At 46.5% G+C, this 13,806-nt stretch overlaps 1 protein-coding gene across 1 annotated transcript; it reads right to left on the bottom strand.

The window, feature by feature from the left end:
* Nucleotides 1–201: 201 nt before the first annotated feature.
* Nucleotides 202–1,912, bottom strand: LOC125533606 (ETHYLENE INSENSITIVE 3-like 5 protein). Its single transcript, XM_048696990.1, has one exon. It carries the CDS (start codon nt 1,910–1,912, stop codon nt 512–514), a length of 1,401 nt encoding a protein of 466 aa, XP_048552947.1. The 3' UTR covers nt 202–511.
* Between the last annotated feature and the right edge of the window lie 11,894 nt (nt 1,913–13,806).

Raw genomic sequence — 13,806 nt, 5'->3', positions numbered from 1 at the left:
CAACCTAATACACAGTCTACTAGGATAAAAAAAGAAGTTGCTTCGTATAGCATTATAGTTGCCTCCATCGTACCCAAAGTTGCCCAAAAAAAAGTTTGACGAAATCTATTCATATGGGATATAGTTTTGAAGAACTCGTCGTGAGAAACTCAATGGTGAAAACGGAACTGAATTTCAACGCTTGAATCAAAAGTTATGACTTTTAAAATTTTTTGAACCCCAACATATACACGTGACGACAAGATCTAGGATGATTTAACAGGATCACGTGGGAGGAGATGGTGACAAAGGACCAAGGTGCTTCCTTTTTTGGAAGCGCGTGCGGAGAGACCGATTGCATTTTCTATATATGGTAAGAACGCTGGATCATACCAGCAGACGCCCGAGCGCTCGCTAGCCACGTCCTAATCAAAAAGGCGCAAATAGTTAACAGAAAACCCAACCCTTACATATATACACACTCCATAATCCACATCGTCTTGATGTAAGAAATACAGTAACTATTAACCCACTAATCCAAATCCGAACTCCCCCAGTGCCATATCGGACTGCCCGGGAAGTCACTCATGTCGACCACATCGGCAACGCTCAAGAAATCGTCGAACATGTCATCGCGCACCGTCGCCGCGTCCAATACGCCGGTCTCAGCAGAAGAGGTATTGCTCTGCTCCCCGCCTCCAGCCGCCACGTCCTTGATCTCCTGCTCACCACCGTCTGTTCCCTGCAGACAGCTGTAGTACATCTTCATGAGCTCGTCGATGGAGTTGCGGTCCGCCTCCGCGACGCCGTCAATGACCGGCAGCGCAACCAGCTCCCGGCCACTACCACTGTCGTCATTACCTCCCGCACTCTCGTTGCCGACCTCTCGCTTGCGCTTGTTGACGTGCAGGCCGTGTTCCGCTTCCTGCGGCTCCTTGTCGTCGTCTTCCTCCTCGAGCGGCGTGATCCGCAGGGCGCGCTGCACCTGGCGGTCGAGCGCCTCCTCCTGGGTGATGACCCTGGACCAGGTCTCGGCGTCCTTGGCGCTCATCCTATGCTGCAGCCGCTTGGATTGCCACACGAGCTTGCGCATCTGGTCGAAACGCGGGCTCAGGTGCTTGATCACCGCGCTCAGCAGTGAGATCTTCCACGCCTTCTTCAGGTCGTGAGGCTTCCGGTATGGCGGCGGGCCCTGATGTGCCTGGGTCTCGCCCTGCAGGCCCCACCAGAACTCCTGGCCCGTCGGCCACCACGGCGGCGGCAGTCCCCTGTCCAGCGGGAAGCTCCGCTGCGGGGGCTCGCAGTGCTGGATCAGAGCCGAGAGCAGGGACCCCAGCGTGCTGTCCTGGATGTCGAGGAGCCCGTGGAGGAACGATGATCCCGGGCTCTCGAGGGCCGTCGACGGGCCGGCCAGGGCCGTCGGCCCGGTCCGCTCGAACCCAACGTCCTCCTTCCACCAGCCGCGGAGGCTGTCGGAGGAGCCGGACACGGGCATGCCGGTCTCGTCCACGATGCCGTACACGAACCCCCGCGCGTTGCACGCCTCCATCATCCTGAGCATGTGCCGGAGGACGCCGTCCTGCGCCCGGAGCATCGCCTTGCGGCGGTACCGTGACTCCGGCATCTCTGCCTCCTTCTCTGCTTGGGCCAGGTCCGTGCCCGGCCTCTGCCCGGTTGCTCTTCGTTCGTGCCCCGGGGTGCCCTCGAGCTTCATGAGAAGCAACTGGTCCTTCCACATGCGCTTCTTGAGGTCCGCGATCTCGATAGACTCTGAACCTGACTCGGACTCGCTGTCGTCCTGTAGGTCCGGCTCGGTGGCAACAGCCACGGCGTGGGGGTTGGCAGGGTCGGCCTTGGCCTTGCCTCTGTCCATGACTGCCGGTGGCAGCTCGTGCAGGCCAGGAATAGGTTTGTCGTTGCTGGGGCTTTCCATGGGAACGTAGCTGCTACGGGTGTAGCGGCTCGTCGAATTTATAGGTGCTACAGAAGAATGTAGAAGAAGGCTAGCCGTCTAGGGATGCGAGCCCACCAGTGGGGTAGTGCATGGCCGTATCTTGACGGGCTCGGTAGCTCCCGTTGGAACGCACATGGTTTGGATCACGACTCACGGCGTAAGTTGTTCTCTTCCAGCAGACAACGCAAACACGCAGCAAAACATGGAAGTGAGGAGAAGAAGATGCATGTACGTCAGTTCAGCCTGTTCACTACTCATGCATGCACTAGAAAGTTCTTATGCGGAATGAGCCAAATATCCCAGCTGTTTCTTGTGCTGATCTCTTTTGGAAATGCCAAGCCCTGTGGTGATTGATCTCGGAGCGCAGCATACGCAAGCACAAACGTACTCCTTGATTTTTCATATAGTCGGTACCATTGAATTTCGTGTCACCGTCTCAGGAGACACTGAATTCAATAAATGCGTGGCCGGACGAGTTTGTCAGTTGGACAACAAAAATATCCCTGTGAAGAAAGGCTGTCTCTTCTTTAGTGTCCTGCTTTTCTTTTTCCTTTTTTTTTTCAGCCGTGCGATTGCAGCTGGATATAAATATTCAAGTACAGTTTTGCTAGAACTCATCTAGATAAGATATAATTTGGTCTCATTCATCTTTTATAGCCATTGGATGTGATGTTATAAGATGCGTGTGTGCTGACATGGGTTGTTTTTGTTCTTGATTTCCAAGTGAATGAGACCAAATTATATCTTTAGATGAGTTCTAGGTACTCTCATTCAAGTATGTCACCTTGTGATTTACCTGTCCATATTAATGCAATTCTGTAAATTAATGTTTACTAAATCCTGCCCGTGATTTACTTTATATTCTGATGAGAAGTTTGAGAAGTAAATTAAAATGAAATTGGCTCAGAAGGTAAATAAATTACGATAATTCAAAACGGTGCCCAGGCTCATCTGCTTCCGGTGAACAGTAAATTCAGAAAATAGCAAACAGATTCAAAAAATATGAACTTTTTACGCATGAAAGATGAGAGAATTTTCTAGGTGCGTGCAAAATTTCAAGGTGTTTGGACATTTCACGAGCTCGTGGTAAAAAAGATCGGTCTACACAGTGCACTTTTTAAAAGTTTCTTTGACAAGCCAAATTTGTTATTTTTGCCACGAGCTTCTCAAATGTCCAAACAGCTTGAAATTCCGCACGCACCTAGAAGATTCTCTCAACTTTCATGTATAAAGATTTCAGTTTTTGTTTGGAATATTTGTGCTATTTTTTTAATTTTACTATTCATCATCAGGTGTAGCCGAGCCTGGGTGTAGAAATGATGCACTTAGTAAATTAAGATGATTGATTATCATACGAGAAAGGTTAGACGAATGGATGGTAAGAGGAAAAGTGAAACATGTAACTTTATGTTCTTTTTAAGTAGTAGAGACTAACGAGTATCCGTGCTTTGCAATGGTAACCGAAAATTACTATCTTTACAATATAGTAGAACGCCCAATGTTGTAGTTTTCACGTATGATAGATTCTTACGTTTTTTAAACTAGTATAGAGATTTTTGAGTAAAAAGAATCCCTAACTTTTTGTTGGCCTATTTCCAGGCCAAATGAAATGCCCTGCATTTTCTATCAATATGAATGTTGCAAACATTCCATTTCACAATATGCCGGGGACAAAACTCTTCGATCGCAGCAATGTAAGTAAGACACAATGATGCATGGATGGAGTAGTACAACGGGATATTTATTCATCTCTACCACAAAACAGTAACAAGAAGAATCGGTGAGAAAAACAATACAGTACTCCTAATAATTATTGGAGGAACTAAGCTAGTTCAAATATGTCTTACAAAAAAATGCAATGCAATGTTGTAGGGTATCTTTGTCAGTCATGACAAACACAATTACATATAGGAAGGATCAGACCAGATCCCGTTCTCTTAGTATAAGAGAGTAAAAAAATAGTAGTAGTAAATATGTATATACACAAAGAACGAAATCACAATCCTAACCAAAAATAAGGAAGGAGATACTAACTTGATTATGCATGCTAAGTAATGGAATTTGTGGTGTTGTATATTTTTGAGGAAGCGCAAGAGAATTGTGTTTGCATTATAAGAGGTAAATGGCGGAAGAGTGCCCACTGTACAAAGACGAGCGAGCTCGCCAAAAGGAAGAAGAAATGAAAGGAAAAGGGGAAAACTAGAAAGCAGAGACTAGGCGCCGGTCTACTCTCGTGGCATCAAGTGTTTTCCACCAGCCATCTGCGAGGCCATGACCTCGTCGCAAATGACCCCAAGCACCGCCTTCAATGCCCCTGAAGATTCTACCACTTTGCTCGTTCCAGATTGACCATGCGACCAGGATTGCCATGGATCGGGCATGGTTCTGGTGTGGCGAAGTCGCAACAAGGTTTGCTAGCCAATCGGCGGTGCCGCCCGCGTCTTTCTAGTTGGTGGGATCGAGTGATAGCAGGTTGAATCTTGACACAACACTCTTCCACAGCTCACGAGCCCAAGGACACTCCTGGAAGAGATGGACATTGGTTTCGAGGTTTCGCCTACACGAGGGCAAAAATAACAGTTCTGCCACTGCCTTGCCATGAGCCGGTCGGAGGTGAGCAACCTGTTGATGGAGAGTAGCCACGCGGACAACTTGAGCTTGGCTAGTGCCCACGCCTTCCAAACCACCTCATGAAGCGGCGAGGCGGTGTATGTGGAGACCGACTTTTTTCGCGATCCCGTGCATGGCATCACCATTAACTCTATTATGACAGCCAACACACATGCTCCACCATACCCCTACCTAGATTCTCCCCCTTCCCCTCCTTAATTCGCCCATGCATTTTATGTTCAGCCTCAAATTTGAAACTGTAATAGTTTTAAAGAAAATTTTGATTTATGACTGTCGGATCACGGGTTCCGGCAAAATCCTTAAGGTTCGAACACGGGGGCGTCCTAACTTAGCTAAGATCTCACGAACTAATTCGACGAACTCGCAACACAAAGGACACAATATTTATACTGCTTCGGGCCACCGTTGAGGTGTAATACCCTACTCCAGTGTGGTGGTGATGGATTGCCTCTTGGGCAGAAGACGAACAGTACAAAGGGAAGAACAACCTTCTGAGGTTGAGGTGTCCTTGTGCTTGGTGAGTGTGTGGTTGAGGATGGTCTTAATTCGTCTCCCATATGGTGGTGGCTAGTCCTATTTATAGGGGCCCTGATTCTCTTCCCAAATATTGAGCGGGAAGGGAGCCAACAACGGCCAATTTAAAAGGGGACAACTAGTACAAGTTATCCTGACAAAAACTGGTCTTCGCCTGCCCAAGGTTCTGGTGGTGACGCCGTCCTGGGCTCCACGGTAACCTCCATCTTGCCGTCCTTCTGGTCTTTGTCTCATTGCACCAATATGGAAACCTTTGCTGGATGCCTCGGTACTCCGCGCCTGCGCTTGCCCCCTTAGCACCAAAGAGGAAACAAGGACGCTGCGCGTGCTGGCGCCCGCCTGGTCTCGATCGTCATGGCTTACGTCACGAGAACCTCACGAGGTTTGCCCGGCCTTGAACTCTCCGCCCCTCACGAGCCAGCCTGGTGAGGCCACTCCTGAGGAGGTCTTGTGTCGTCCATCTCGCGAGGCTTGGCCCCTCGCGAGGGTCTTGATTCCTTGTTGACGAAGATGGGCCGTACAGGCCTGCCAGCAAAGCCACGCCGTGGGCCGCAGGCAGGCAAGTCTGGGGACCCCGTTCCCAGAACACCGACAATGACTTATATATTTGCATTCCTGGCGAGGAGATCTTTTCAACAAGACTAACCATGAATATATTTCATCATTTCGAAACGTAAATTTGAAACATTGATGAAACAATAAAAATTATGATTGTTAGACTTGTTTTAGACCAATTTGCATAAGTTACTTTCCATCGTTATTAAACTTACTAATGTGTCCAAGAACACAACGTAGTTATATGTCCATGCAAAAACCATCATGTAATAATCCATTTCGCATATCTTTCACTATATTTCAAAAATTCAAAATTCAAGACTATTAAAACATATTACCTCTACTCAGAAATAACTGACATGTTTTAGTTAAAACCACTCCAGTTATTTTCGAACGGAGAGAGTATTAAATAGTGAACTTGTTTCAAAGATATCGTTGAAAGTAAGACACACCTTTATATGGATTATTTATCCTATATTTTAAAATATATAGTTGTTTGAAGTTTAAGATTGAAAATAAAATTCATATACTAGTGTGTGGGAGTAAGAAAAGTAGGTGGGAGAGAGGAACAAAGTGCATCGATAGGGTATAGTACTCTGCTGCAACCTTGCTCCATAAAGTTGTCAGATGGTTCTAGATATAAAGCTTCTTTTGCTTAGAAGCTGAGGATGATATGTATAGAGGCAACCCTTATAGACTTGGAGGCAGAAAATACTCACACTGTGGATGCCCCGAGAATGACTGAAAACCAAATGCACAGAGGCACTTTGCCATTTATATCTTCTGGTTAGTGTAACGCCCGGATGTAACTTTCTATAATTATAATTCCAACTCTTGCCATTTCCAGCTATGTGATATGATATATCCTTCGTGGTTGGATTTTTGTCTTTAATTTTGCATTTTGTTCATGTCATGCATTTCATCTCATGTCATCATGTGCATCTCATTTGTATTCGTGTTCGTCTCATGCATCCGGTCATTTTCCCCGTTGTCCGTTTCGCAATCCGACACTCCCACATGCACCCGTTGCACCCTTCAAATCTCGTTTCGTGAGCGGGAGAAAAACGTTCTCAGAATGGGTCGAGATCTTTCGAGAGGCCTTGGTACATCATCGGTAGGCCGCCTGTCAAATTGCGTTCCATTTGGAGGTCGTTTGATGCCCCAACAGTTAATTGGGTAACCGCAAAAGCCCCTCTCTTGTTGAAGCCCAACACCCCTCCAAAACAGCCCGCTAGCACATCTAAACCCCCTCCATACTCTCCGTCGTTGGATCACGATTGTGTGGGCGAAAACTGCACCTCATTTGGACTCTCCTAACTCCCTCTACCTATAAATAAGTTCCCTCCCCCGAAATTCGCAGTCCAAACCCTAGTCTTCTTCATCCTCGCGCCACCGGACACGTCCGCGCCGCGCCGAACATGTCCTATCCGCTCCTGCCACGTCACCCTCCTCTCTCTCCCCGCGCCGCCGGCCAGCCGGAGCCGCGATCGGGCCCCGCCGCGCACGCCGACCGGCCCGCTCCGCTCCGATGCGCGCCGCCGCCTCTCGTCGTTCGCGCGCTGCGTTCCGACCGCCGCCACCTGCATGCTCGCTGCCCCGGCCGTTCGCCTCCCCCGCTCCCCGCCGTCCGCTCCCGCCACCGTCATGCGCCGCCACCCCTTGCCCACGCCGCCGCCCCGCATCGCGCTGCGCCGCCGTGCCACGGAGCTCGCCGCCACTGCGCCCGGCTTCCTCCTCGTCGTCGGTGCCTCCTCCGGCCGGATTCGGGTCAGGGCCGACCGGATCCGCGCCCACCCGGCCATCCTGCGCCCTCTCCGGCCTCCTCCGGCCGTGCCGTGCCTCGCCAGAGTCGCTCTATCATCGCCGGAGCCGGGGTGGATGAGATCCACTGGCTCGTCGTACCAAACGGCCCGCGGTACCCCGTTGTCCCGGATCCGTCTCGTCCCGGGACCTCCTTGTCCAGTTTCTCGAGGTCTAATTTTCTACTAAGTCCCCAGAATTCTCATAATATGTGCACTTGTTCATCATGCCATATCTCCATGCTCATAACTCCGTTTTACGTGCATGATATATCAAAATGTTCGTCTCGTGATGATCTTAAAGTTAGTGTCATTTGCATGCATGTTACTGTCAATATTGATGCCCTAACCTTCGTTGCAAAAGTGTTATATGATGTTGTCTGCTGTAATTTAACATAACTTGATGATTTGTCATTTTCATTGCATTTTGTGTGCATCCTATGAGCATGATGTATACACCATCATGCCATCTTTACAAGGGTGCAAGTCTTGTATTTTTAGGAGCTATGTGGTGACTATCACAAGCATGCAAAGTAGGCTATGTGATGTTGATGATTTCAGACACTTAGTGATTTTGCTAGTTTTGGCTAAGTCCTTTTCCTGTTACATTTTGATGCTATGTAAACTTGTTGCTATCAGTAGATTCATGCACATTTTGAGGTAGTTCAGTAAGAGTGTTTTGAATATGTGGTTTTTCTCTATCCATTAATGCCTCTGGTTGTAATTATGGAGTAGTGTAGCATGTCATTTCCATGCTCTACGTTTGCTAAATATTGTTCCTGGCAGATTGTTAACATGAGGTTCAGTTTTGCCATGTGTTTTGCTAGTGATACATGTATCCTATGAACTTTCTTTTGCCATGTTTAGCTTCATGAATATGCCTACTTACTGTTAGTTACCTTGTGATTCCATGAAATGCTTTGTGGTGAGTGGCATGAGCTTGCAAAGTTGCTATCATGAATCTGTTCCTGCCATGCTCTGTTTTTCTTCTAAGTCTGAAATTGTTCATATAACTTGCCATGTTTGCATGGGTGCCACATCATTTTATATGCATCTTTGGGTAAATTTTAGTAAGGGAGTTTTGTTCTATGCCTTTAGTAATAGCATGCCATGCCTTTGTTTGCCATGATATGTTCCTGTAGCTTGTTGTTTGCTAGCTCTAAACATTGCTACCTGATGCTATTTTGACATGTTTAGTATTTTCTCTAAGTCTGTGAAGCTGATATCATTTGCATCTTTGACATGCTATTTTAAGCTTGTTCTAGTTAGTTCTAGCAGGAGCTCAGTGTTCATGATTTGTAGAGCTTCATGTGTACTTTGATTCCATATGCTTTGTTGCTATGTTGAAGTGTTGTAGCATAGTTTCTTGTTGCATTCTAAGTGCTATGATGCTGTTAATCGCATGTTTGCATCATTCTTGTTTTGCTTGTCATTTGCAAACCGTGCATCCGTTTCCGGTGATCCTTATATCGATTTCGACCGAAATCACCTCGTCTTTCTAGTGGCATACTTGGTTTTCCAAGTTGATGCCTTGATCATCCTTTCCCTTCTGGAGTACCCATATGCATTGCACATCATATCTTGCAGATCATGCCGTGTCTTGCATCATGTTGCTTGTGCATTGCTCCGTGATTGATTGTTATTTCATTGCTTGTGTTCTTGCTTTGGGTAGAGCCGGGAGACGAGTTCGTGAACGAGGAACCTGTTGAGTACGTTAACGAGGATCAAGCTTTCAACAACTCTGAGAACTTTGCAGGCAAGATGACCATTACCCTCGATATCACTTCTATCTTTGCTTGCTAATTGTTCGTTCTATCGCTATGTTGTGCTACATATCACTTGTTTATCATGCCGCCCATATTGTCATGTAAAGCCTCTAACCCACCTTCCTAGCAAACCGTTGTTTCACTAGGTTACCACTTTTGCTCAGCCCCTCTTATAGCATTGCTATTTGCAGGTGCCTTGCAGGTTGTTCCATGTTGGAACATGGATATGTTGGGATATCACATTATTTCTTATTTTAATTAATGCATCTATATAATTGGCAAAGGGTGGAAGGCTTGGCCTTTTGCTCGCTGTTTTGTTTCACTCTTGCCGCCTTAGTTTCCGTCATATCGGTGTTATGTTCCTGGATTTTGTGTTCCTTACGCGGTTGGGGTTGTGGGACCCCCTTGATAGTTCGCTTTGAATAAAACTCCTCCAGCAAGGCCCAGCCTTGGTTTTACATTTCCTTAACAACGTATCACTTTCCCTTGGGGTTGCAAACCCGAGGGCCATCTTTATTTTAACACCCCCCGGGCCAGTGCTCCTCTGAGTGTTGGTCCGAAACGGGCAGCCTGTGGGGCCACCTCGGGGAAACTTGAGGGTTGGTTTTACTCGTAGCTTGTCCCATTCGGTGTACCCTGAGAACGAGATACGTGCGACTCCTATCGGGATTTGTCGGCACATCGGGCGGTCTTGCTGGTCTTGTTTTACCATTGTCAAAATGTCTTGTAACCGGGATTCCGAGACTGAGCAGGTCTTTCCGGGAGATGGAATATCCTTCGTTGATCGTGAGAGCTTGTGATGGTCTAAGTTGGGACACCCATGCAGGGTATAAACTTTCAAGAGCCGTGCCCGCAGTTATGCGGCAGATGGGAATTTATTAATATCCAATTGTAGAGAACTTGACACTTGACTTAATTAAAATGAATCAACCGTGTGTGTAGTTGTGATGGTCTCTTTTCGGCGGAGTCCGGGAAGTGAACACGATTTGGGTTATGTTTGAATGTAAGTAGTTTCAGGATCACTTCTTGATCACTTCTAGCTTAACGACCGTTGCGTACGTAGCTTCTCATCTTACTCTTGTATGCGTATGTTAGCCACCATATTTGCTTAGCGCTTGCTGCAACTCCACCTCATTACCATATCCTACCCATAAGCTTAAATAGTCTTGATCTCGTGGGTTTTGAGATTGTTGAGTCCTCGTGACTCACAGATACTACCAAAACAGTTGCAGGTGCCGATGATACCAGTGCAGTTGATGCTACCGAACTCAAGTGGGAGTTCGACGAGGACTTCGGTTGTTTCTATGTTTCATTTCCTGATGATTAGTAATGGAGCCCAGTTGAAACGATCAGGGATCTAGCATTTGGGGTTATCTTCTTTTCATTTGGTTTTGTCCGTAGTCAAACTATGTGTGTATTTTGGATGATGTATGAATTATTTAAGTATTGTGTGACGTGGCGATTGTAAGCCAACTCTCTTTATCCCTTTCTTGTTCATTACATGGGATTATGTGAAGATGACCCTTCTTGCGACAAAATCACAATGCGGTTATGCCTCTAAGTCATGCCTCGACACGTGAAAGATATAGCCGCATCGTGGGCGTTTACAAGTTGGTATCAGAGCTGACCCTCACGATTACAGGATGTTTGCTAACAGGTGTGCGGTCATGTTGTGCATGACGTTTGTGACCCGTCGTGGCACACGGCATGGCACATGTGCCAGACTGGATGCACATACGTATGTGCCAAGAGGGAACGTTCTTGTGGCCTGACGAGGACGTCGGTTCCTCTGAGTGGGGGTGTATGTGATAGCCTGGCTTATTAAGGATGACAGACTACTCATATCAATAAGGAATTCCTTATTTTCCGGAAGCCTATTCAGACAGAACTCCAAAATTAAGCATGCTCAGCTTGGAGTAATTTCAGGATGGGTGACCGACCGGGAAGTTGCTCCCGGGTGCGCACGAGTGAGGACAAAGTGCGCAGAAAAGACTAGTATTGATCTGTGGGGCCAGTCTAGATCTCGCCAGGAGTAGCGACCACCGGCGGGTGTGTCCGGGCGTTACAAGTTGGTAATCAGAGCCATCCCCGACTTAGGAGCCCCCTGCTTGATCGAATCGCTGACGTTGTTGAGTCTAGAACAAAAAAATGTTTTGAATCTTAGGATTATATATAACGGAGAGTAGGATTCCTTTTACTCCTCTACCCCTTCGTCGCTCTGGTGAGGCCTCCTGATGTAGATGTTTTGTCTTTCCTCTCCTCAAATTTCACTAAAAAAATTTAGGATCACACGGGTATCTTGGAATCATTCCGATATTATTGTGACGAGAACATTGTTCTTGGTGCCTCCTGACATTTAGGGGTTGTGGCAGTGTCCTGGGGAGTTGAGCTTTATTGTTGCAGTTCTGGAATACCTGAGTTCGCCGACATTGAAAATCTCTTTTATGCAGTTAGTGGTAAGATAACCTCGACGCCACCCAATACTGGGGCGGGAGTTCGGGAGTATTGCCATATCTCGTATAACGGATGGTTTTTGAAGGTTGAGGTACATGATTTCCGAAGTTTTCTTAGTTATGTGTTGACGGATGGATACAGTTGGAGCGTAGGGCTTGTTAGTTGTGTGATATATATTGTGCCTCCCTGTATCCCCAACACCAAATTGCATAACCAGAAAGTTTCAGGAGTTCTTAGGTGGGAATTCAAGTATCACGTAGGATATATTTTCAACAAAAACACATGATACGATATGGGATCTATCATATGTTTGTTTTTGGCATATTCTGCAAGCCAATCTTTTGTTTTGTTCTGAGTTGCGGTATTCGAGTTGCTTTGTAGTCAAATGTAGATTCCATACCTTTTCTAAATGGTGTTCTCATATTTATATGGGAGTGCTAATCCTTTCGATCATCGAGTTTGTCATGTCAATTCTTTTCCAACCAGCGTGCTTCTCTCCAGGCTAATCCTATCATTTTTCCCATTCGCGAGATCAATTCTAAGTTTTCTCAACGATATCCACTCCATCTGCCCCAAGTTGCCTTTGTTTTCCCGCCCTCCCACCTTTTTTCTTCAAGGACTCAGATTTCTTAATCAAGTATCCTTTTTATTGATGGGAAGTCTCTCCATTCTTTTCCATCAATGTTCTTATCCGGTGATTCTCAGGAAGATACTAAGGAAGCTTCAAGTTCATCATTCTTCGTTCTCTTTCTTCTTCGGTGGATTCAATTCAAGCTTTGTCGTCACCATTTACGTTTTGTGGTTATTATACAGTCACGGGATCACCGTACAGCTCTGTATTTGCTCAAGACACGACTACTTGACCAGTTAAACGCTCCACGTGGCACCTCTAGTGTTGCATCACATTATCTCACTATCATTGGGCCCACCTGTCGGCTTGTATCTACTCTACACTCTTATAAAAAACAGAGTTGGTGATGATGGTGTGCCTGCCATCCTGCAATATAGGTCGTCCGAGTTATATCTTACGGATAGGAGGGAAACTATGGCAATTTTTCAAAAAGGTACCCGCACACCTCTCCAAATTTGCAAATAAGGCCTTCCCTCGTTCATCCTTTTCTCTCACAAGATAAACTAGTCATACAAATGCATCTTGATGTTACGTGCAACGCACGGGCATCTTGCTAGTAAGAATGAAATGACAAAAAAATATTGGACGATGGTTCGAAGTCATGACCGCGGGCACAACGGACAAGGTGGCCTTGTATTGGTATGTTGAGGCGTCTGTTTTAACACACATGAGCTGGTGTGGTGATTATACACACATGCACATATGCACACGAATTGCATGCACACAACACTCACACGAACACATGCAGCCATGCACCCACGCAACACTCACACGTACACACGCAGCCACGCATGCACGCAACACTCGTACGCACACACGCACGCATGGATGCACACACCACACGACCAACACACACTCTCATGCTCAAGTGCTCAACCTACACGTGCATGCGCACACATCAGGCCCTGACAGACACATACACAACCAGGTGGTTCCCGCGCACGGGTTGGAGTCTTGTCGCGCTTGCGTAAATTTGCGTTTATCTGACATTTTGCCTATGCGAAATGACAGGTGGGACCCACAAGGAACATGGTCAATTTAACTAGTCAACATGGTGCCACTCAGACTATTTGGTCGGTCAACAGAGTGCAATCCGATGCTGAACGATGAACAAGTGACCGTATAATCACCGCAAAATGTATATAGTGACCGTAATGAGCGTATTCTGAAGTTCAGTGACCGTATTACGCTTTTCTCTTTGTAGGCCATCTAAAACTACATCTCTACACGTTCTCGCATGTTACATCTAACAACTATGCAATACAGCACTACTACTACACTCTAACACAATAAATCATATGTGTTTTTAGTTTTACTAGATATCATATTGTTACTTAATTATTCAGTTTGCATACATTAAAATTGCCTTTGAAATGTATGGCCAGTATCATCTTCTGCGCGGGAAAATCCTGCCCTTTCCTGTTTAATCGTGTTTGTATTGATGGATCGTGCGAAACAGCAAAACTATAGTACTATACAGTACAAGTAACAGTTCACTGGGCC

Source organism: Triticum urartu, chromosome 2 (genome assembly GCF_003073215.2).
Source record: "Triticum urartu cultivar G1812 chromosome 2, Tu2.1, whole genome shotgun sequence".
Classification (NCBI taxonomy): domain Eukaryota; kingdom Viridiplantae; phylum Streptophyta; class Magnoliopsida; order Poales; family Poaceae; genus Triticum; species Triticum urartu.
This window is presented reverse-complemented; position numbering and strand designations above follow the sequence as displayed.